Source organism: Lineus longissimus, chromosome 9 (assembly GCF_910592395.1).
Source record: "Lineus longissimus chromosome 9, tnLinLong1.2, whole genome shotgun sequence".
NCBI classification, from domain to species: Eukaryota; Metazoa; Nemertea; class Pilidiophora; order Heteronemertea; family Lineidae; genus Lineus; species Lineus longissimus.
The window spans coordinates 19,700,898-19,724,794 of record NC_088316.1 but is presented as its reverse complement, the minus strand read 5'-3'; the positions used below and the strand labels follow the sequence as shown (position 1 = coordinate 19,724,794).

The 23,897-nt window shown below is 42.3% G+C and overlaps 5 protein-coding genes across 15 annotated transcripts; 4 read left to right on the top strand and 1 right to left on the bottom strand.

The window, feature by feature from the left end:
- The first annotated feature begins 14 nt into the window (after nt 1-14).
- Nucleotides 15-2,097, top strand: LOC135494162 (small ribosomal subunit protein eS1-like). The gene is made up of 5 exons (XM_064782001.1): nt 15-105; nt 552-843; nt 1,099-1,307; nt 1,605-1,714; nt 1,927-2,097. The coding sequence occupies exons 1-5, from the start codon at nt 41-43 to the stop codon at nt 2,049-2,051; spliced, it is 801 nt and encodes a 266-aa protein (XP_064638071.1). The 5' UTR covers nt 15-40; the 3' UTR covers nt 2,052-2,097.
- Nucleotides 2,098-3,374: 1,277 nt separating this feature from the next.
- LOC135494156 (BTB/POZ domain-containing protein 17-like) lies at nt 3,375-16,240 on the top strand. 11 transcript variants are annotated; one of them, XM_064781985.1, is made up of 4 exons: nt 3,375-3,503; nt 4,480-4,615; nt 4,946-5,009; nt 13,244-16,240. In XM_064781985.1, exons 2-4 carry the CDS (start codon nt 4,584-4,586, stop codon nt 14,477-14,479), a joined length of 1,332 nt encoding a protein of 443 aa, XP_064638055.1. In that variant the 5' UTR covers nt 3,375-3,503; nt 4,480-4,583; the 3' UTR covers nt 14,480-16,240. The 11 variants fall into 11 exon arrangements, with proteins under 11 accessions (XP_064638055.1, XP_064638061.1, XP_064638058.1 ...); XM_064781988.1 differs by lacking the exon at nt 3,375-3,503 and having other exon boundaries at nt 4,487-4,615; nt 4,946-4,980; XM_064781991.1 differs by lacking the exons at nt 4,480-4,615; nt 4,946-5,009 and having other exon boundaries at nt 3,386-3,503.
- Nucleotides 16,241-16,916: 676 nt separating this feature from the next.
- Nucleotides 16,917-18,790, bottom strand: LOC135494161 (trafficking protein particle complex subunit 2-like). The gene is made up of 4 exons (XM_064782000.1): nt 18,604-18,790; nt 18,012-18,159; nt 17,771-17,856; nt 16,917-17,434 (listed from the first exon to the last, which is right to left on the bottom strand). The coding sequence occupies exons 1-4, from the start codon at nt 18,697-18,699 to the stop codon at nt 17,336-17,338; spliced, it is 429 nt and encodes a 142-aa protein (XP_064638070.1). The 5' UTR covers nt 18,700-18,790; the 3' UTR covers nt 16,917-17,335.
- Nucleotides 18,791-18,887: 97 nt separating this feature from the next.
- LOC135494159 (COMM domain-containing protein 8-like) lies at nt 18,888-21,019 on the top strand. The gene is made up of 5 exons (XM_064781997.1): nt 18,888-19,003; nt 19,245-19,400; nt 19,610-19,762; nt 20,075-20,230; nt 20,462-21,019. The coding sequence occupies exons 1-5, from the start codon at nt 18,938-18,940 to the stop codon at nt 20,483-20,485; spliced, it is 555 nt and encodes a 184-aa protein (XP_064638067.1). The 5' UTR covers nt 18,888-18,937; the 3' UTR covers nt 20,486-21,019.
- A 773-nt stretch (nt 21,020-21,792) lies between these two features.
- On the top strand, nt 21,793-23,511 carry LOC135494157 (uncharacterized). Its single transcript, XM_064781994.1, has 3 exons — nt 21,793-21,851; nt 22,096-22,216; nt 22,699-23,511. Exons 2-3 carry the CDS (start codon nt 22,139-22,141, stop codon nt 23,353-23,355), a joined length of 735 nt encoding a protein of 244 aa, XP_064638064.1. The 5' UTR covers nt 21,793-21,851; nt 22,096-22,138; the 3' UTR covers nt 23,356-23,511.
- Nucleotides 23,512-23,897: the final 386 nt, after the last annotated feature.

Sequence of the window (23,897 nt, the reverse complement as noted above, 5' to 3'; positions counted from 1 at the left end):
GCGAGAGAGCATGCACTTCCTCTTTAATCGGTGACCAAAAATGGCGGTGGGAAAAGTAAAGAAACAGGGCAAAGCCGGCGGTAAAAAGGGTGGAAAGAAGAAAATGTAAGAGAAATTAAAACAGACAATAAAAACTAGACATATGTATCTGTGTTGTGAGTCTATTGTGGGCATTGTAGCCATTCAGGTCGTTGTGATGTAGTGCGATGAAAATTCTTGTCTCCATCGTCCCGATGTGCGAATGTGAACCCCTGTGTACATTTCGTGTACATAAGTGTAAACGGTGTGGAGAGTGTAGGTCGAGATAAATTTTGCCAGACTGGCATGATTGTCTGCTTAGTGGTCTATCCAGTCTATTTTCAGATGGGGTCATGACATTTATTTCAGGTGTTGTCGTGCGCGGGCCTACTGTCGCCATGGGGCTGGCAATAGATGTGCCACTGCACATATTGAGTCGAGACTCGAATTAGTGTCCTCTCTCAGTCTCTGACTGCAGTGCATGGCATGAAATGATCTTGGTTATTTGCTACAGATTACCATTCTCCTTCCAGAATCGATCCCTTTACCAAGAAAGACTGGTATGATGTCAAGGCACCTTCCATGTTCAACATCCGCCAGATCGGCAAGACACTTGTAACGAGGACACAGGGAACAAAGATTGCTTCCGATGGTTTGAAGGGACGTGTGTTTGAGTGCTCACTGGCCGATCTCCAGAATGACGAAGTCGCATTCAGGAAGTTCAAGCTGATGTGCGAAGAGGTCCAGGGCAAGAACTTGCTGACCAACTTTCATGGCATGGACCTGACCACAGACAAACTCAAATCAATGGTCAAGAAATGGCAGGTGTGTGGCGTCTCCATTTTCAGATCAAACCAAGTCATGAGATGTTGAACTAATGCTCTGCCAGAAACCACTATGGAAACTATATGAAAGTCTTCCTAAAATGCAGCCTAGATTTGCCAGAATATGCGCCTGTATTTGGGGAGATGCTTCTTGTGGTTGGGGTGCTTAACACGACTCGGAATGTTTTATTGGGGGTTCAGTCTAGACCTCCCTGTACTGTCTCATCTTTCAAGACATGCATGTTCTCTTTTTCAGACCCTCATTGAAGCTCATGTTGAGGTGAAGACCACAGATGGCTATTACTTGAGTCTTTTCTGCATTGGTTTCACCAAGAAGAGGCAGAACCAGGTAAAGAAGACGTGCTATGCCCAGACAACCCAGATCCGTGCCATCAGGAAGAAGATGGTGGACATCATGACCAGAGAAGTCTCGTCAAATGACTTGAAGGATGTCGTCAACAAATTGTAAGTGTTACTTTTGCGGTGGATCCAAACCTTAAAATTGTCCCATGATGGTTGTAAGGCTTGGCATAAATGAGGTTGCATTGCTGAGACAGTTGATCTAAAGGCAGGTTTTCAGCTTGATACGGAGTGTGCCGAGCTTTGGAAGTTCGTCCAATACTGAGACTAGAAGGGGTTCTGTTAGCTTATGAGTAGTCTTCACTTAACTCGGACCATGCACATCCATGATGTCCAGTTGAAAGAGAGAACAATGTGAGAAATGTCAAATGGCATGATGCATAATGTGTTTTCTTTCTCCAGGATCCCCGACAGTATCGGCAAAGACATTGAGAAGACTTGCCAAGGTATCTACCCACTACACGACGTGTTTATCCGCAAGGTCAAGATCATGAAAAAACCAAAGTTTGATTGTAAGTACACCTCTCATATGGGACTTAGTTCACTCTGTGTAGAATTTCCTGAGAAAGCCTTTGTGCAATCCCTCTTGCGAGGTCCATACCATCTGATACCGTTGTTGACCTGGGAAAGTGAGTGTGAATGAGTATAGTATTGCAACCTTGTGATGTTCTCTTCTTTGTCATCTCTACACCTTCATCTAATAGTGTCTCCTTTCCCATTTCAGTGGGCAAGCTTATGGAGCTCCATGGTGAAGGTTCAGCCGCAGCAACCAAGTCAGGTGATACGGAAACTGGGGAGAAAGTTGCCCGACCTGATGGATACGAACCACCAGTCCAGCAGAGTGTATAATAATGTATATGAACCAAGTCTAAAAAAATAAATTAAAAAAACTTCACATTGTTCTTCTGTTGCCTATATGGAGCATGTTGTGTACATACAGTAATCCTTAGAAGGGGTTGCTACTGGTTTGAAGGCAGCAGTGCCAACCTGTCATTATGGATGAGTGTTGGCCGTCATCTCTACACTGTCCTCGGTACAGGAGACGTCTTTCTGGCCAGGTTGTGCCTGTCTTCAAGTGAACGACAGCCCAGCCCATGCCCAGTTATTGCCGCTAACAGAAGACGCTGTCTATGGCCATGAAGGTTGTGATTGTCTTCAAAATGGAACACGGAGACGGCAGTTCTATTCATTGCATACCCTGGTGGTGTCCTCAGTACATGAGACGTTGTGTCTCTGGCCAGGTTGTGCCTGCCTTCAAGTGAACGACAGCCCAGCCCAGTTATTGTCGCCAACAGAAGACAATGGCCATGAAGGTTGTGCTTGTCTTCAATGGAACACGGAGACAGCAGTTCTATTCATTGCACACCCTGGTGGTTTTCTCTGGTCAGGTTGTGCCTGCCTTCAAGTGAACGACAGCCCAGCCCAGTTATTGTCGCCAACAGAAGACACTGTCTCTCTATGGCCATGAAGGTTGTTGTGCTTGTCTTCAATGGAAAACGGAGACAGCAGTTGTATGCATTGCACCCCCTGGTGTCCTCAGCACAGGAGACGTTGATCTTTATGGCCGGTTGTGCCTGTCTTCATGATCAAGGGAGTATTCAGTTCTGTCCATTGCACGCCCTGGTGGTGTCCTCAGTACAGGAGACGTTCTTTATGGCCAGGTTGTGCCTGTCTTCATGATCAAGGGAGTAATCAGTTCTGTTCATTGCAGAAAGCCCAAAGGCGTGCTGTATAAAACACTGGGCAATTGGCTGTCACTGACCCAAGTGTACTGAAACAGACCAAAAACATACATAATCACATCGATGATAGCTTCTTCTGGTCTAGTTTGGGACCCCCCATCAACATTGAAAACTTTGGCAAGTAAAACTTGTCGAATTAATTTTACCATCAGTGGTGTCAGCGTTATATCATAACTCACAGTCAAGCCATATTGATAAGCAAAGATTATGTCAATATGCTTAAAGAGACAGCGCAATAACTGTAAAAGCATCTGTAAAAGAAACGGAAATTGATACAAATTTCCAATTCACAAGCCTTCTGAACAACGAAAATAAGTCCGTCCAAAAAGTAAACAACAACACGTGAGTATGATCTAATGAACGGAATTCCACGCCGTGACGTCATTTATACCGACGAACTGTCATGTTTGATTTCCCTAATAAAATTGGTGAACATCGAACTTCAGGGAAATTGCGTGTCGGCTATTGTCAGATTGATCAACGATAAATACAAAAGATTCATTCATTTAAATTAGGGTCGTTTTGGCCGGATTAAATGACGAAATAAGCAGTGATAAGGGTGAGTAGACAATAATGTGAACAATAGGGGCGTGACTGTGCCATTGTTGTAGGCAAGGACAGTAGAGTATAATAAGCTGCCCCATTCTGGTGGTCTGAAAGAGACCTGTCTAGCCATGTATATTGTGTACACAATGTATTTGCTTATTTCGTTATTCAAGTCATGAACTGTCCGTCTATGTCAACCATGAATTGACTTAAGCTTTGTCTCTGATAGCAGTGGCGTAGCTGGCGGGTGGGGGGCAGGGCTGGGTAAGGGGCAAATGCAACCCAGTGGAAATCGCCCAAAATGATTTTTGACTGATTTTTAGCCAAATTTTTTCGAAAAGTGTCATTATGGCCCCACCCCAAGACCCAGGACAAAAAATCTAGCTACCTTCCCCCTGAACAAGATATGCTTTGGTGTTGAATGAACTGAACTTAAGGTTTTTGGTGATGAACTTATCAATGTTAGAACAACTAACTAGTTCTGGACATAGAATATTGAAGCAACCAGAACAGAATGAAATGATATTGCAAAGACAGACTCCTCATGATGTGACACAGTTGGAGGTCATGTAGATAAAATCGTCATCATCAGTCTCATCAGCCTATACATCTAAAAATCAGTTTATATCATGCTTCGACCTGTCAGCTAGTGGGCTCTAAGAGAATAGAGGTAGATCAAGGCAGTCAAATCCTTGTTGCACTTCAATCCTGACCAGTCTTATCATGCTTGTAGCTGATAAAACAACCCCATGGAACTAGGCCCGAGATGTTATCGCCGTGAAATACACTTGGGTTGGTCAGCATGACCTACCCCACATTATTGACATAAAAACACAAGGAACTGGGTTTTATCTATGCATTAATTGCCATGATTGGCCTGAGCTCGTAATGACTTAGAAATGAAAATGTATTTCGATCATGATATGTGAGGCAGTAATTTAATGATGAGGCTTTGGGGAATTGTATGGTGATGATGTTTCTATTTTCAGCCTGTTTACCAATTGAAAGTTGAAGTCAGAGTCAAGGTTTCTGCTGTCTAGTGTCAGACAAAAGCTGGCCTTCTCTTGCCATAGTCTGAAGTCCTCTGCATTCGATGTCAAGCAGAAGAAACACAGTTCATGCAGTGTGAGTTTTCCACAGATTGAACCCATCTCGCGTCTGTCCTGTTGATCAGGTCAGTGATTGACACTAGTTAAAGCATGAAATTCATCTTGGCAATATACAAATGTAGCTCTGTAGAGGTGCATGTTATGAATTGGGCTTGATAGCCCTCAGTCTCCTTCCCCACATCAATTCAAATTCAAGACTTCCTTTTTGTGCTGGTTTGATAAGAGTGTTATAAATGCTGAGGCCTTGTTATTTCACGCTGCATTGACTGAAAAAGATAAAACTAAGACTTGCCTCCGACTGTCTTACTTTTCTGTGTGTTGTTATTCCTTCAATATTCTTTTGCAGAACCATGTCGGCCAACTCTAGCATGTCCGCATCAGGTATCAAATCTAGTAATTCCATTTCCAAGGTAGTTTTTAAGACTTCTAAAATCTAATTTCTAAAATCTGCAGAGTTGCTTTTAAAATTTCAATTCTCTGCTTGCAGAAATTGCCTTGCTTCAGCTTATTAGGGTGTGTTAGTTCAATCTTTCACTTTCGAAATCTTTTCATGTTGTTTCATAGTCTCTCATTTCAGTTAGCTTGGTATCTGCTCACAAGCATCCAAGTCTGCACACAGTTCTAGCTTTGTCTGGGGTTTTAGGGGCAGCTACAAAGCAATCATTTGAATTCGGTCAGCCAGGGAACGTGACTCAGCTTGGAGTCCATCCATGCCACGGTCTCTGATCATGAGGCCAGTTCTCTTCCACTGCCTTTCTTTTGCCCTGTGATTAGAGACAGGTACATTTAGAGTTTTTGATTTATTCATGCTAGGAATTTGTACTTTAAGGATTGACTCCAGGTCAAAGTGGTAATGCATGTCATAAATCATTTAGCCTCCTAAATTATTCATATTTGATGGATTTACCATTGAATGATTACATTTTATAATGTTAATGAAATGAAATGACAGGATTGGTGACAATTAGGTGCAGACAGCCTCAGTGTTTATCATCATTACTTCCAATCTCCCTTCCTTTGAAATTGTTATAAGGCAGTTGAATCAATTATTTGTGGAACACTTGTCTCCAATGATGAGCTCATATTAAAGTTGGTTCCATGGTTTCCTGATCCGAATGCCAATTGTAAGCCATGATTCTTTTGATTGTCAAAAAATGACTGGCCCTCCAACTACCCTTTCCATCAGCGAGAAAGGGTCTGGATGTTGGCAAGCCGGTTGCCATAGTTACAACAGACACAGGGCTTCAGATGTCCATCCAAGGGATTCTGTGTCTTTATGGTGACTGAGCTCCTAACCATAATTACTCCTGGCAACCATTATAATGCATGGTTAGCAATGTGTCCTTGAATCTGACAAGGATAAACATCAAGGCCATCAATCGGTGGTAAATCAATATTGTGGAATACATAACAGTTCACATCCGCAATGCTACAATACAAATCCATTTTCTTGGAACTGCTCCATTCTGTACATGCTGATTGGATTGGTGCGTGTCCTTGACTGTGACCTTAGGAGCCTTGTTTAAGGACATCTTCTCGGCGCCATGGTGATACGTGTCCTTGGATCTAAGGACAGAGAAACTGTACTTTAAGGTTTGCTCTGAGTCGCCTTTGTCATCAATCACTGATTGTGACATGTGGGAACCCAGTCCTGGAAAAAACTGATGTTTTCTGCATGCTGATTGGATTGTGACTGATGGTCTTGGGTTTGAAGGAAAACCAATACCAGTCAAGCAAAGACACTATTTGTCAATAAGAATCTACATCGAAGCTGGTGATAGCCTTGTGCACTTCATTCATGCTAACGGTTGGTTTCTCTCTGCTTGGATACAGGATTGTAGTAGGCTAACTTACTTTTAGTCTGCCCAAGTGAGAATGGAAGAGAATTCGATGTTTGAGACATGGACAGTGGAATATAAGGTATGAGCTATTGATTGTGTATAGTTCAATCATATTGCAATGTTCTGGAAGTGAGGGGGGGGGGGCAAGCAAAATCTGGAGATATGCCGAGGTTGAAGAATGGTGGGCGGTTCAGTCTATTGTCTTGGTGGTTTCACTTTTGTCTTCGCCAACTCTGTACTCTGTACCCCATCCTGGTTGATTGTCCTCTGTTACCCTGTACTCTGTACCCCTCCCGGGTTGATTGTCCTCTGTCGCTGTACTGGTACTCTGCCAACTCTTGGCCTATTCCAAGTGTTTACATCTATGTCATTACATGACAGATAATGTACACTTACTAACTGTGTCATCCTTTTGTATGCATGTCTTGATGAAAGTGGTAATTTTTGTGCCAGTGGAGAAGTTGTGGATCTGTAGCAAGGGACTTGTCATTAGTAGGTCTTGCTTGAATGTCGTAGTATTCTAAGTTGCATCGAATTGTAGCCTATTGACAAAGGTATGTATTTCTGCAACCAATATTGTATTGTTGTTATTCTGAAGGGTCAGACAGTTTTGCCTGGATGTAGGCCGATATCGAATTTCAACTTCCCCGCAATGTTCATCCATTTTGTTGCATTACAAGTAGCAACACTCAATACCACTCTGCCATGATTTCATGCTGGAGAGGTTTCTGTTCAAATCTATAACTCTTGATATCATGAGAGGTTGAGTTCAGTACTTGGGGTGTGCCATGTGTCACTTGAAGGGATGTCAGAATCTCTTGGCTCTCATTTTGTAAGTCGAACATCTGTTGCCCTTTGACATGTTTCATATAATTTGAACTTACACATGCACAGTTAGAAGCACTAGCAATGCACGCTTTTTCTCAGCAACAGTAGAAGCTTATTCTTTGAGATTCAACTTGCATTATACACGTATGTAGCATCTTTGCCCCCTTTGATATTCAGTTGTTTCTCGTGCTTTCATTTGACATCAAGTCTCTTCAACATGCATTCTCCATTCTGGCTTTTGCTTCTAGTCAGCCTAGCAACAGCATCTCCCAGTTCACTAAATGTGCACCCTCTTCAGCAGTTCAATAATCGTATTGACTTTTATAACCCACATGGTTTCATCTGAAATATGTCGCCTGAATATGATATTTTTGAATAAATTTAAAAAAACTTCTGATCATGATAAATTAGGTAGACATAGCTGAAGTCAACAAAGAACATGTGTGTATTTGTTGAAATTAAAACGGGTTCTTTGTGCATACTTTGGTGACAGATGCAGGACTGCACGTGGTGGAATATATGTGCCGTTAATCCTACATTTGTGCAGGGCCATGTTAAATGTCCTGCATCATCTCATTATTGGACTTGTCCTATAGCATCGCACTAGTGTAGCTGGATTGTTGTGCTCTTTGTCTCTTTTGGAAGTCATCTGGCCCATTGATGAGATGCTGTTCTAATTGCCAGGAGAGGAATACACTTCATTATGCACTGAAGGACTCACACAATAGCCAACAGCCTCATTGTCCACAGTTGGGCTACACATTTGAGTACATGTAGCTGATAGCTTGATGCGATGCTGGGCTGCTGAGGACACATCTATTATGAAGCCACTCCTGGCCTTGATGTTGTGAGAATGAGTTCTGGCTGATCTAATCATAACATGCTATCTAGTCTGTACTGTGCACATCGTGAATCAAACTGACGGACTGTAGGATAGAAACATTGGAGGAATTTTAGCTGCTGGATAAGAATAATAATATCACCGTTTATCTTGTTGTTTTACATGTTGGAGGTCCTAGTGAGTTTAGTTAATGTGATCCATTGCATTCAAGCTAAAGACGTGCAAGGTGCTACATGAGTAGGCTGTGGAATACCATTAGATCAAGGAGAAGCAGTGAAGAGTTCAAATGCAACCTACTAAGTCCACTTGAAGTCTTTTCGAGTAAATGCACTACTTTTCAGCTTAGTGTCAATAGTGATGACTTATCACATGAATTTTAAGAGGATCTTGCAAGTTTTCAGTGAAACAGTTTGTTATTGAGATCAGCGGAACTGTCAGATTCACTTCATCATAATTGGTCCATTGTTTTAGAATGGCTTCTAGCAGCTTTTGCATCTGAACACTTTATATGCTCCCTAGCGCCTACTGATGATAAAAGCTTTCTTGGATGCGGGATCAAATCGTTGTTTATCGGACGTTTTCATCTGGACATTTTAAACTAGTGTTTATTTACTGTTATGAGATGGAGGACTCCCAGGAATGTGTTTTTGTGGAATGTTGGACCGAGGAGACAACAATGCGTGGCACGGTAAGATGCGCTAGAATGTCCGTCATCTTATTCAGCATGTTTGGCGCTCATATGCTAAGTAGTTTCTACGCCAGTCAGCTCTACGCCAGTTTCGTGGTTACTGTGTGGCAAATTTGAGTCTAGCTGATGTAATATGGATCTGAAGTAAAGCCGTCGGTATTGATCTTCCACATACCAAAAGTAAATCAGTTTGATGTGAAAATTGAAATCGATCAGCCATTACCAAATCGGATCTCAGTATTGATCCTATTTGTTTGCCTGGCAGTGGAGTTGAGACATGATTTAGCAAAGCTCTGCTGTATCCAATCTATGTTTTGCTCAGAGTTTTGCACGGGAGTTGAAGATTGGTTTCATTTCACTGTTGATGGTGGCAGTCTTGAAGTTGTGGTGCACTTAGAATGTTGGACTCACTATTGTATTGCTTGTGAGATAAGGTCCTTCCTCATATCTCTGTCTGACTCTCAATCTGTCAACTCAGCCTTTTATTAGGTTTCTTCTTGGTGTTTTGAGATAAGTGAAGGTACTCGAGGTGGTGATTATTCCTGTTGTGCCTGGTGGATGAGAACTTGACAATAGTATCTTCATGCCTGAGTGATCTCATGCAGTCATAACTAGCTAGAAACTTGGTAGGATAATTGAATCGGGGTCAAGACTTGGACCTCTTCAATACAGCACTGTCAGCAGTTATAAAGCGGTTATCAATAATGTTTAAAAATCACCAGAGGGGAAATCATTATATGTATTTACATCATTCACAATACACGCGAAATGTCATATCCAAAATATTATACTTATGATATTTATCATAATAATTACTCAGTGAACTTATACATAGATGAGTTGAGATGTGAATTTCAAGACTGGTTCATGATTTATGCTGTTTCAATAACAGGTTTGGCCCGAGCCAACCTTTGTTGGGGGTCAGCATGGGGCCATGGGGCACTCACAAATATTTTCAAAATTGGCCCCGTATTCTTATAGCAATTCTGCTGGTATGGATTAGACTGTTCATGAGATATTCCGTTGATTTATATCACAGGATTAATGATTGAAGGTATGTTGCATTGCGCTAAAGGTTTTTCATCGTGGGCTTGCTCAGTTTCTTGCCTCAGTGCATTTCCAAGATGATGCAGAAAGATGTGCCAGGACACCCACTGGTTTTGTCTGCCTTGTGTTGAAGTGCACATGTGCATCTTTCCATGGTTGACATCTGAAGTCTCGGCGCTGGTGATTAGTCACTTCTCCTCGCACATCGCTCCCATTTCATGGCTGCCTCGATACTGAGGGACCCGTGAGGTGCGTGGCTGCCTCGATACTGAGGGACCAGCAAGGTGGCAACAGGCATTGATGTTTCCACTGTGCCACTTTGACTGCTCAGAGTATCTCAGTCATATCTCATGGTTGAGTTGTGTAAAAGAGCCTTGCTCAAGGTGAAATTCTGCATATGTCACTATGCACCTAGAAATCAACCTACTCTGCAGAACTTCGCTACCCTCCTACTCCTGTAGTTTCTGTGTGAGTTCCTCATACAAGTGAAGGTCTTCCAGGTTAAGAGCCAAGTCAATAACCCCACTGATAATCCAAACCACAGGCTTTGCCGGACCCATCAGTGGCAGGTGCCATATAGATAGAGAACGGGGAATAAGTAGCCAAATTCTGTTACTTGTATCAGGTGCCTATATGCCAGGGCAAAAGAAAGACCCCACTCAGTGAAAAACATGAGTAGCTTGCGTGGACGGCCCCTAATTGGCCGGGAGGCCGTCGACATAGACTGCGTCCAAGTATAACCAGAACCAGTCCTGCAATCCATACTCGAAGTGTGATATCTTGCAATAACACAAGATGGCAGCACTTGCCCTGTCAACCTGTCTTCAAGTGATCATTACTAGATTTCATGCCATATTGTCAGTATGGAGCTATTCAGAGTTAGTCTACATATCATGAATAAATAGCGTTCAATAAAACACTGCCAATGTAGTTGTTGATGCGTACAGATGCTGCATGCAAAAATCAGCTCAATCAGATTATGTATCTATCATCAATATCCCGCATTTTCAGCGTCATATCACGCACAGTTTGCAGATGCAGACCACTTTAAAAATACCTTGTACCCAGGTCTTACAGGCTTTTCAGTCCTATACATTCATGCTCATGGATGGTCATATGGGCCCTTGATCCAAGGCCCCATTTTGAGTTCGATAATATTATTCAATGAAATCAAAACTGGTGAAACTAGCCAGAAATTGTTCTTCCCATATTCACTGCAAATGACATGCATTATACATTACCCGAGGTGAGCACATGGTCCCTGGACCATTTCATTAAGGCTATTGACCGTTTTTCAAATGGTTGTTTTAAGTCGTGCTGCCTGATGTGAAGTCCTCATATACTTGGGTCAACCACTTCAAATGTCAACCATATTATTTGGATGACGTAGCTCACACATACAACAGCACACAATGGAAGCAAGTACCATTGAAATTCTCATTTCATATTCTGCACACCATGCTCTGATAGAAGCGAAATTGAATAGCACACCGCCGTGATATAAATGTCTCACCATTTAGGAATTCAGCTGCGTGATTGTTATGATTGAGGTTAATATATTCTCAGCTCCACTGCTCGATCGGAACAGAGCAAACTCCTCTGTGAAACATGGCTGAATATCATCCAAACTTTGACGAGGACTTTGATGAGTTCTCGGACGCTCCGATGGATGTGATCCGGCCAAGCCACACGGAGTTACCACTTTCTCCCAGGCCCTCAAAGGTAGGCATTCCCATTTCCTTTTCCCACTTAGTGCTCGTGGTTTTTTGCTGTGTTTGCTTGTCCTGATCAGGGCACCTTGTCTGGTCTGCTTCCATTCAATGCCAGGCCACTCAGGTGCAGACAGGTTTTGGCATATTTGGGGTGCGGTCACATTACTTGATACATGGGGCGATTCATCAACAAAATCATGGGTGCCTTTCCCTCTTCATGTAAGTAAACATCTCCTATGGGTTTAAATTTGATTTTGTGTTGTCATTCATGATATTTTTTAGCTTTCTTGATGTTTTGCTGGAAGATGGCATTGGGATTACAGTGAGGGTTTGAACTTGATGAATCAGTGTCAGTGATGAGGGGATTATATGCCCCAACTGGTTGGTTGATGTCATTTTCTACTCTGTCAGCGTATAACAATGAGTGGGTTACAGGAAACATTGGGAAGCTAATCAAGTTGTTAGTTTAGGGTACTGATTACCATTGATGATGTAGCTACAGTCAAAGTTAGTTACATTAATGAGTCGGCTACCCAGTGTCAATTGGTATTTCTTTCTTAAGCACATTGCAAGTACACATGTACATTGTACTTTCATATATAATCAGGCCTGTCGATGGTGAACTAAGACACTGGTATGCAACTGGGAGAGTTAGGTTGCATGTTGTCCAACCAGTTTCAGCTTCTTGTCCATGTTGTCGTGTGTTGACCTGGAAGGGTAGGGAAACTCTGATGACTTGGCGAGGTCCTCTCTGGGTTGTGAACCCCAGATAACGTCAGCGTGCCTCGTGACATAAATCCATTCGATATAACACAATGAGCGTGTGCTAAATTTACTGTAAGGCTTATTCAGATATTTAAAAAGATGTCCGCTATTCATAATATTGGAACAGATAATTGTAAGCACAAAATGCGATCGTCACGATTTAGAATACATTATTGTTGCTCTTCATAGAAGATATGTTTATTTGCCCTACATACAGGATGGCCTTGTATAAGGCAAGGACTATCATCAAATAGCTGCTCCACCTTATTGGTTTACCCAGCTTGTCGTCCTATGTTTGGTTACTGGTTTCCGCAGCTGTAATTAGTGCTCTTATCTGGCCTCAGCCTGATGATTACACAGAACTCTAGAAAACTACCATCAAATGAGATGATAATTGCAATCATTTGGGTTGGCCGACTTGCTTTGATGAGATACAGGATGTTAATTTGATGGGAAATTAACTTTGAATTTGATATTGATCTGATCATCAGCTTATTTATTGTTGTGGATACGTTGGATCCAGTTATCGATGACAAATCATTGACCTTTTACTTCAGATATGCTGTTACATGTACTGGTATATTGAGAGGTGCAGTGTCAACATACACTGTAATAGCCATGCTTTCTCCTAACCTGGCAGACTAGGAGGCTGTTGGCATCAACCCTTGGACTCGTGGAGGCACAGAGACTGTTGGCAATCAACCCTTGGACTCGTGGAGGCACAGAGACTGCGGCATCTTGGTACGGTCGTTGGACACCAGTGGTCTGCTTCCAGAGTGTCAACTCACCCTCAAGTACTCCAAGTCACTAATCTCTTCTATTTCTCTTTTTACAGGACAAGTTTGGCACTTGCTATAGAAGTATTCCTAATCCTCATTATGAATGCACATTCTCAATGCAGGTTTCATTTGTGTGCTTGCAGGTTGTAATGGACTCTCCATCGGTTGAGATCCTGCGTGACGATCTCAACTTCATCCAAAACGTCTCACAGTTCTTCAACCAACAGTCCCTCAGTGACGTCGTCTTGAAAATCGGCGACCAGCGATTCTATGGTCACAAATTCGTCCTCGCCAAATCCAGCGATGTCTTCAGGACGATGCTTTACGAGCGGCCATGGTCACGCAACATCACGGAGGAGGTCGAGCTGAATGAATCTCCCGAGTGCCAGGCGGTCTTTGATATCTTCCTGCGGTATCTCTACACAGCCGAGCTGGCCATTTCAACTGATTCTGCCGTAGGCGTTCTATGCCTGGCAGATAAATACAACGTCGGCTCACTCAAAGATTTGTGTGTCAAATACATGATCGAACATTCCAAGAGTCCACGCGTCAACAATGCCTTGGCGTGGTACCCCTGGTCTAAGGCGCTACACCTCTCCGAGCTGTTTGAGAGATGCTTTCAGTGCATCTGTTGGAACACCCATGAAATTATCTCTTCCCCTGAGTGGGTCAATATGGACATGGAATTTCTCTCTGATATCTTGCTCTCCTCGCAGCTGATTGTGCCTGACGAGTATACGTTGTTTGAGGCGGTGGTCACTTGGCTTCAGCATGATAATCATAACCAAGAAATGACAGAATACTCTAGTCGCTTGATGCCGTTGATCCGCTTCCCACAGATGATGGTCGGACAGTTGTATCAGATCGAACACCATGAACTCACCTCTCAGACAGAATGTGGCGAGCTCATCCGAGAGTTGATTGGACGGGCTTATCGCTTCCGTGCTCTCTGTCCATCGCAGACTGAACTCTCGGTGAGCTTTAGTGAAAACTTCTTCATGCCCCGAGACTACTCCCGCCTGTCTGTAGACAATGTCCGCATGACGAATACCCTGCGCTTTGGTATCCAGGTCGATGTCAAAATGTACGTCGGGCCAGTACCAAATGAGAAACGGGACGGTGATTGGAAAATTACGTACAGAAAGAATGGTGATGTCTGGTCATTACAGATATATTGTCATGAGTCAGCCATGGTTCAAAATGAGGCGAAATTTCAGGCGACAGTCATGGTGTTCAATGAAGAAGAGAAGGTGGTCCAGGTAGAGCGTCCACCTGTATATGTCTGTTCCCGTGGCAACCATCAAAATGTTACGCTGACCATCGATGAGCCTGAACTTTCTAAGACCATGGGTGTTATAATCAAGCCAATGGCAAATTAGCTGTAGAGGTGAAAGAAGACACTGTTAATGAACTCCCTCAGTTCCATTCCTATGGCTTTTAGGACAGACTGGCAACCAAAAATCGGAAGTGCTCATGAAATATTTCGCTACTTTGATAGCTGCTTTGATAGCTTTTTCACAATGAGAGACTATTGTTTGGTGTAAGGTTCTTGGAACATTGTCAAACATTTCAAATAGACTTCAAACTATGATCTGGAACTTTGAAATTGTTCACATTCCTGAATGTTTGCTTCTGATTGAGCTTTTTTAAGTTGTGGGTGAGACATGACTTTAAGCTTGCTTACAAGGGATCAGGTTAAAATAATCTAAAGACCATGAAGACTGGGAGTTGCTGCCAGGTGGCATCGTATGACTCATCTTGGTAGCTTACTAAATGCATAATGCGGTAGTACAATGAGAACCTTCCTCTTCCACTTCTTCCAATTGAGTGCTTTCCTCGTTACTAGAGTATAATCTACCTGTGGTGCTCAAGAAGTGAATGTCAGGTTGTCTTTATACTCTAGGCGACTGGATTCAGCAGATGTGTACCCTCTCAGATTAAATGTCATTTCCCACCGGTGTAACCTTTCATTTCCTTTCTAAATTGGTTTTGTTGCACACGTTTTTTTGTACATTAATAAATTTGAGACTCAGGACAAACACTCGATGGACCTCGATTGTGTGATTTTTGTGTAATTGCACTTATGAGTGTTACTGACCTGAATAATTGGGTCAGGTTACTTAGAACTGAAAGGCTGATAAAGACTTATAAAAACTCACCGAATCCAATCAGGAGAGAAAAACTTACTATGCATGAAGGTTTAGCTTGTTATCTGTACTTGATATGGCACATGTTACAGTGCAATTAGAGTTATTGGCACTAAACAGTGCATCAACCACTTTGCATGTGGATTTCATTAGATAACGCACAAAGTGGTTTGAACTCGAAAGCTAGCTATTAGGTTTGACGTTAGGTATTGCATTTTAGTAGTAACTTATTTGTTGTCAGTTTTTCGCAGGCAGAGTTAAAATGAGTTTCATTTTGAGTAAGGGACCAGTTTTTGCTTGCTGTGCACTCAAGCCAAATCACTTGCCAGTGTATACTAGCATATCAGTAAGTCTTCACATCCAGAAGACATCAACCGCTGACTGATCCGGCATGCAAAATGAAAGATAGTGCACACTGCTAACGTGCATTTTTAAAAGCAGGAAATGATAAGTGTGCACCTTTGTTCCTCGTGAGACGTAAGCTGTTAGTATATTAGGATTTTGTTTTGCTCCAGCTGGTGACATGAAGAATGTGACTCTTGATTGTAGACATTGTGAGGTGTTCTCAAAGGAACTTCACTTTAAATCTCTTTAGTGATCCATGTTTTATGGTGTATACCTGTAGAATGGACCTGTGGCATATATCTGATGGAGACACTCTTTATTTCCTGAAAACATTCCAACTCGTTAAAAAGTTGTGGTCTATAATGTGGCTCCCCAAACATTTCTGCTGGAGGGCCAATTCACTTCGCTGTAAATAAGTAACTGCAATGTCTTCAATGGTTATGATATTGTAACGTAATTCAACTTAAAGCGGGGCACACAAAGCGATTTAAGTCGCTGTGACAGAGCCATTCCAACCACAAGCGTCACGTTGGCTTGACTCTGTTGCATCGACAAAAATGGCTCGCTTCAGTAGATTTGGTTTTCTTGACAGAATGGCCAGTTAAAGGAAAGCTCAGATTGTATCCAAAATAAAGTAGTATTCTGCAATATTGTTCTTACCTTTCATTATTACCGGGACTGCTTGTCCTCATGTCACATCAAGAGAAAAAACAGAAGTTGGACAAGATGTGCCTGTCGCAGCTGACCAACCTGATGTTTTACTTTTCCCATCGTCCCATTGCTTTTTTGCTCTGCCATTCCATTTGTTATAGGCAGAATTGGTACTCCCATGATTGTTCCACAACTCGGCAGCAGGCACTTCAGTCACAACCAACAACTGGAACATCTAACGACAGGCCAGGGCCTTGTCTCTTGACGAGATCAATAGGGAAGGGGGGGACATGCAGAGCTGCATGGAAACAATTGGTCTACAATACACATGTCAACCTTACTGATGGGGACCACTAACAAGACATCATTCTACTACATCTTTGGTAAGACAGGTTGTGACATTAGCCAGGAGGCGTCTCGAAACGTTTGCCTTGATCGATATGTGCTTTCAGCCAAGGACTACTACCGGTACTTGAGGTACACCCAAGGACCAATATGTTGGCACAAGCTGTTTGATGTGACTTGGCAAGAGCCAATAAGCAGTCGTGACAACCAGCTGGATGCACAGCCTCCACAGACAAGAGCATATTGCAAAACGTTTTGGCACGTGAACGTTTTGACCGACAACCAACCTTCCGGGAGAATTTTGAAAGAAAAACACAATATAGACTGATTTACTTTACACCTGGCATAATTTATTGACTTGACACAGCATATTGCACATTTATTTAAAAGACTTGATGATATCTAATCCCTACACAGGTGTGATCGAGTTTGCTCTAACCAAGATGGAAGTATACAGAATGAAAACAGTACACAACTCAGTCACATTCGATACAACACTTGTTGAGTCATCTTCGCTAACCGTCCAATTTATTTCCACTTTTTAGAATGACAATTGCATTGCCAAAGTTGGTCCATCAACATGAACAGCTGCTGCAGGCTCATTTGTTGCAGTGGTTTACAGATGAACGAAATCCCTTTCAGTAGTTCCTCTTGATCTGCAACATCACCTGACTGGTGACTTCCAACAACTATGTCCTTGCTCACCCATGAAGCAATGGTTATAGATTATCTCATATGAGTGTACGATTACCCAGTAAGATACTTTCTTCCAAAAAATTGTGCCTTCTTTTCGAATGTGGCTGATTTGATTGGGGTGTTTGGTTCGTAAAAGGGATTCATGGACAGCTGAAAGAAAATGAGACAAAATTATTCTTAAATTCAAAATTTGCACCAGCAACACAAAGACACACATTATCTGAACTTGACATAATGATGCTGTCAGGCTTTTCTGTTTAAGGGGTGTGAGCACACCCCTAAAATATCCTGCAGGAGAGCTATTTCCTCCCTCCCACATCTGAGAACATTCTTCAGGTTTGTACAGAACATTGTGGCATAAAGAGTGGTTTAGTGCTCCAAATGAAACTCATGGTCTCTGGATATCTTCAAATGTGAAAGCCTGTGATGTTCCATAACCAATCCCAAGGTCTCTGGACTTCACAATATGGTTACCTATTCACTGACCTTGATATATGTTTCATACATGTCAGTGAAAAAGCTCTTTATTCCATCTTCATTTCTCACATCATGGAGCATGATATATCGCATTCGTGAGGTATGTTAAGGACAGGTAATACATGCAATGAACTAAAGAGGTAACCACCCTATCCATGAAAACAAGACAGTTAACCCCACCATTGCAATTTGTAAGCTTATGATCTTTGCTGAATGAACACTGAAAATTCATTTCTATCAAAAAGGATATTGCCTGCGGTAACAAATGCAGAGACAAACCATTCATTGAATTTGTCTACAATCTTGAGGTACATATTGTTGGTGGCCCACATCTGTTCATCCACAAGATCCAACGCAGCATGTGCAATGAACTGGTTTAAGTGGCGATGGTCATCTTTCTGCAAAATAGGAAACATATCACTTAATTTTTAACTAGCTACAGGGCAGTTAACAAGGACATATTCATACTAGGATGGAATCCATTTACTGTTGAAGAGGTTATTTCCAGCTAGATGTGTTGTCCTCATTTCAGTTATGGATAAGTCCGATATCGGAAACGTTTCCGAATTTGGAAGCGGTGGGCTTCCGAATTCGGAAACGTATATCGGACTTATCCAGAACTGATTTGATTTTCACACGGCGACACGCAGCCGCGGCCACTGTCACACAAGGACAAAGTCAACGTGTAACCTTGCCAGTTGGAGCCAAAACAAATGTTACTATAGGCATAATGAACAAAAGAAAAGAATAAATGGTATATATCATGTATAGGCCTAGTATACGTCATCCGACCACTTGGTCTTTTGTGGTTTGATTTAAGATATTCATTGGAGTTGGCCCACCTTTGGATCATGTGTCTTATTCGGAGGCAGATACTCCATCTCAAATACTGGGTTGTCATGATGACCAACAATGACAAAGTAGAATGTGCCAGACATGGTTCTGATATCGTCGCTCTTTATCCGGATTGTGTCACGTCTGAAATGGAATAACTAATATTTTTCCCGTCGGCAACCATTTTCATTTTGACAATCGTGCACAATGTAAACTTCTAAATATACACGGCAATGTACATTAGATATTGAAAGATTTGAGTGAGACTCCATTTTCGTGCTCAGCTATTCGCAAGTACCAAAAACCAGGAAATGAAAGTTTTTGTCAAATAATTTCTACAAAATGAATATTCTAGATGGAAATAAGATTTCCTTTTTGGAAAAATGCCCGTCAGACCGTTTGCTTGTGGTAATTGTGACCTTGTCCAAGCGTTGTGCTTTCTTAAGCTGGGCCAACCCTTTTTTTAAAAGTTGATGAAGTCATGATGATGAAGTGAAGTGGGAATTAAGTGTTCCCTCCCCCGTCCCCGTCTTCTCATGGGTCCATGGCCATGGTGCTGGAAGCTTCCAAGCTTGGGCTTGAGCTAAACACTGCTTTATTTCGTCATGTCAATTTGGAGGTTTGACAGATATGTATTCTATTCTTTCAGTTCATCCATGAAGTAATTGACAACCTGTGTGAGAAGATAGGACCAAAGTATCAGGACTATTCTGAGTTCTGGAGTCTGGAGGAATGGTGGGATGTAGTCGACCAAGTTAAAATTGCTTCGAAATCTGTAGTCAAAAACCAATGGACCAAAGATGAGGTAGGACTCTTCCACATTCTTAGGGTATCTATAATATTCGGTGAAATGCCTTTGTTTCCATGACTTCCCAGAAACATGGGGTGACAAGAACTTTCCAAAAAGCTGACAAAGATGACAGAGCTGAATTACAAGCATTAGATAAATGAAATTGAAGAAATAGTCCTTGTCTTCCTGATCCTTTGAATTTGACCATCACTTCTCTATTTCAGGCTGAGAAGGAGTTAAAGTCTTTAGATGCCAGTCTCCAACAGCAGCTGCTGACAGCTATACATCTCCGTCAAGATGAAATACGCCATACATTAGTTAATAGCACCACTGCTATATCTCAAGCACATTTAAAAGACTTTGATTGGCAGGTCAATGTAAGTTGTGAGATCCTCTGTGATTGACACAAGAAGGTCATTGTATCGTTAGCTGTAATTTGGGTTATAAATGGTGATTTGGTGGAGGATCTTATCCTCACAGCCCTCAAGATAATTTCACTTGTCTTCTCAAGCTGGGATTTTAACATAACCCCCAAATTGCCTGCAGTATAGACAAAACCAATATCTTGTATATGACAGACTCTGTTTCTGTAGACCAGCTGGAACTTCACCATATAGGCTCTATGTCATCCTTGATTCAAAAGAGATTTGAGATGTGAAGAGTTCTAATTTCATTTACATTCCTTTCAGCTGGTAATGTCAAGTGACAAACTGTCTTCAATCCAGGAGCCCATCTTAAACCTTGATCTTGACATTCAAAGAGATAGCGATACCAAAATAACATCAGTAGAACTCGACAAACAAGACTTAGTCAAGATGATTTCAACTTTAGAAGCTGCAAATAAGGTAAAGGAAGGAAACATTAGAATTAGTCTGCTTGATGTAGTTGGATTAGCCACCGATGACGATCTGTTTTGATGCAGTCGGGCTCATTGATCAGTGTTCTGAATGCATCCTATGTGATGATACAATCACAATACTACTACTACTACTGCAGAGACAGGAGTAAGAAAGATGTTTATCAGTCTTGCCATTGAATCAACAAGTAATAGTCAGTTTAATATTTTATCATTTCAGGCCGTCTCCCACTTGAAATCTTAGCAGAAAATCTAAACTGAGCATGGAAAACGAAATCAATTGAACTATAATGTGACTTAGCTGCTCGGACAGTGCAAGTATATGCCAGTGAATTTGTCCTCTCACAAGGATGACTACCTGTTTATTGGACAGTGTCTGTGTTGACAAAATGGGTGTATATGTGCATATTCCTCTCAAAGTAATGATCATTCATGTTAACTTGTTAGGACCAAGTCTTAGAATTGCTTTCCCATATTCATGATGTGGCATATGTATCTTTTATCAGTGATTATAGATGAGGTAATGTATGTTGTAGGAGGAGTCCTCAGTGATGCTGATGGTCATCAGTAATACAAAACACTCCTCCAGTGGTCACTGAGGGATTGTCTCCATTTTAAACTGGCCGATTTCACACTATCATTCTTTATGGAGCGAGTATGTATAACATGTGGTGGCAGTCTTAGGACAAAATATCAGCAGAGGAATCCTCTAAAGTGTCAGGTTTGATCACTTTCTTATGGTCGTGAGAAATAAATTCATATTTTGTAATCTCTGGAATTATGTCTTCTAGTATTTCATTCATGTGAAGATAGTTTGTCAGCTGCCTGGGACTTTTCAATTTCAATTTGAAACAAAACATCACTGTTTCATTCGTCAGCTCGGTTGTCTATTCGCCAGAAGATACCAGTGTGATCACCAAGAGCTTGAAGACATGAAGACGGTCTCAAAGGCACAACCTGTCCTCAGTTGTGGGGTACAATACTGCTGAGGGCTAACTACGAACAGCGTGGCCAAGCCAAAACTGAAGGCTCGAGATTAAAGACGTAGGTCTTCCAACCTAAAACTGGGTAGCTAATGAGATCTAAGGATCAGGCCTACTAATGGCACTGAACGACAATGGTGTTGGGGACAGTTTGCACCTTCAAATAGAGACTCTCGATGTGTAAGATTGGACAGAGCTCCGTCCTAAACAACAAAGCCAATGTGGTGTGGAGATCTGTCCTAAGACAGACCGTGCAGACCGTGAGACAGAGGATTCTATGGTGTGCATTGAATCCATGGCCTGAATATCTTCGTCACCATAATATGAAAGGACACTTTTCCAGGCGTGACATTAAAACTGTTGCCCGCGCCTCCAGGATATTATATTGACTTGTGGACATCGTTCGAATTTGTTTGATCCGGTAGTCTTTAATTGACTTTTGATTTGCCCGCGGATTGTTGACTCTTGCCAACGTTTGTCAGCTTTACAAACAAGGATTTGATAGTTTGATTAATTTCTCGTCCCAAACTGCCCGTTTGCAGGTGTTCCGATTCGATATTTATAAGAACCCAATAAGGCTCAACACATTCCTTCGCTTCTGCCATTTGGTTCGAAAGCACTCTTTCGGTAAGTTCGTGGAGATGATTCTGTTGCTGATGAGGGGGTGGGTAGGATACCAATGGCATGTATTGGTAACTACAAGTTTTGGACGACATGGAAGACCAAGTTAAAACCTCAACATGACCTGGCACCACATGGGCGAAGAAAGACAGGACAGAAACGACGTCAACAAGATCAAGGGACGCTGAAGCAGAGGATGACGAAGCATAGTAATCACACTCAATATATAATGTAACTACTTTCTCCACAGCATTTCCACGTACATTGGTCGAGACACAACTCCAAGATACAACATGAAGGTAGCGATTCTGATGGTGGCCCTTGTGGTCCTTCAAGGCACTGATGCCTTTTTAAGATCCCGTGGTGGCCGTGTGAGTATATTTTTCTTGTTCGGAACAACGTTCGCTGTACATGACAGTCCACTTCGTCAACCTGATCGTCCTTCCTCTTTAGGGTGAGAGACGAGGCTGGTGGTCCACTGCGTCCGAAGTTAAGACTTTCCATATAATAGGCCAACTTGATATTTCCTATCCTCCGAATAACAACCAGTCTTCCAATTTGCATTTCGCAACTCGAAATTCGTAACTCACAACTTGCATCTCGTAAGTCGTAAGTCGTACTCACAGCTTACATGAGCCTTCTGGACATTCGTATAAAACCTCTTGAGTCGTTCAAACTCATTTTCGCTGCTTTTTTACACTGTTTGCAAATGAGATTTCAAAGTAGTCCGACGCATCGGATGTTGGAAGACGACAAATAAAGATTGCTGGTTAGCATAATCGAGACCCTTTGCAACCTGTAGATCATGTCCAAACTCGAAATACTGACGACTTTTTCTTGGTCTCCGTTCCAGATAACTAGTTCCTCACCGTCAGCTGGGTCATCGCCAACCCGAACCGGATCTTCAACAGGTGGCACGTCGACGAACTCGGGTCCAAGCACTGGCAGAAGACCTGTCCTTCCTGGCCCAAGCACCGGAGGATCCACGCGTCCTAAGCTCCCAGGCAGTCTCCCATCAGGAACCACTGGCACAAGGAATGGTCAGACAACAGCAACGAAGAAGCTGATGGGCGATGACGTCAAGACGCGCCTTCCAACAGACGAACCGAAGTTACCAACAGAAACTACCCCACGAAGACCAGATATTCCTGGAGCAGAAAAAAGTAAGCTTAACCAGGCTCTGGAAACCATGAAGCAGTACAAAGATGTCATCATTGAGGGAGTTTTATCGGCGGCTGCAGAGAGCGCCGCCGCGTTGGCATTCGATGCCATCGTGGGATCATGGCAGTCATCGAATGAGGAGGGCGCTGCCGTTCAGGAGACTCCTTCCGGTGAGACGGTGCCAGCTGAGCTCACCAATGAATGCACAGATGAAGAGGGGGCGGAAATCATCATGGTGGCGACCAGAGAGCTACTCGATGCTGGCTTGGACCCGGAGTCTGCAGAAGGGAAGCAGTACATCCAAGATATACTTGCTTTTGATTGCGCGCAGAACACGGCGAGGCGATAGACGAATCAGACGTCATCTTCGTCCTTCCTCGATTATTTCTGGATTGGTATGAAGATCTTAATGTTAACTGAGTGGCTTCATCAACTTTAGACAGTCCTCGCCAAAGTCTGATATGTATAACATCTTGACAATTTAAAGAATAAACTTGTGTATCAACTCGTTTTATCCCAATTTATTCAATTAGTAATTACAATGTTCAGCCATTATTCCTATTTTCTATTATCTATATTATTAAAACCGGTGTAACGTTTTTGAGTGTTTCTGTTTCTGCGAGTTTCCGCTGATTGTGTGGAAACACTTAAAGATAGACTGACACGTCTCTCTGTGTTAAGAATCCTTTTTACTCGGGTCTCGAGTAGTCCGTCGGCAGTTGTAGTTGACATGTTGGAACAAAACGTTTAGTTCTGCATGACGTATTTGCCTAGATCGATGCTGGCTACAGTGAACTAGCTACCGCATATCACTTCATCTGGTAAAAACAAGTTGCTCACGTGATTAGCTGATATTCTGTTAGCATTTGGGCCGCGGTGACTAACCTCACA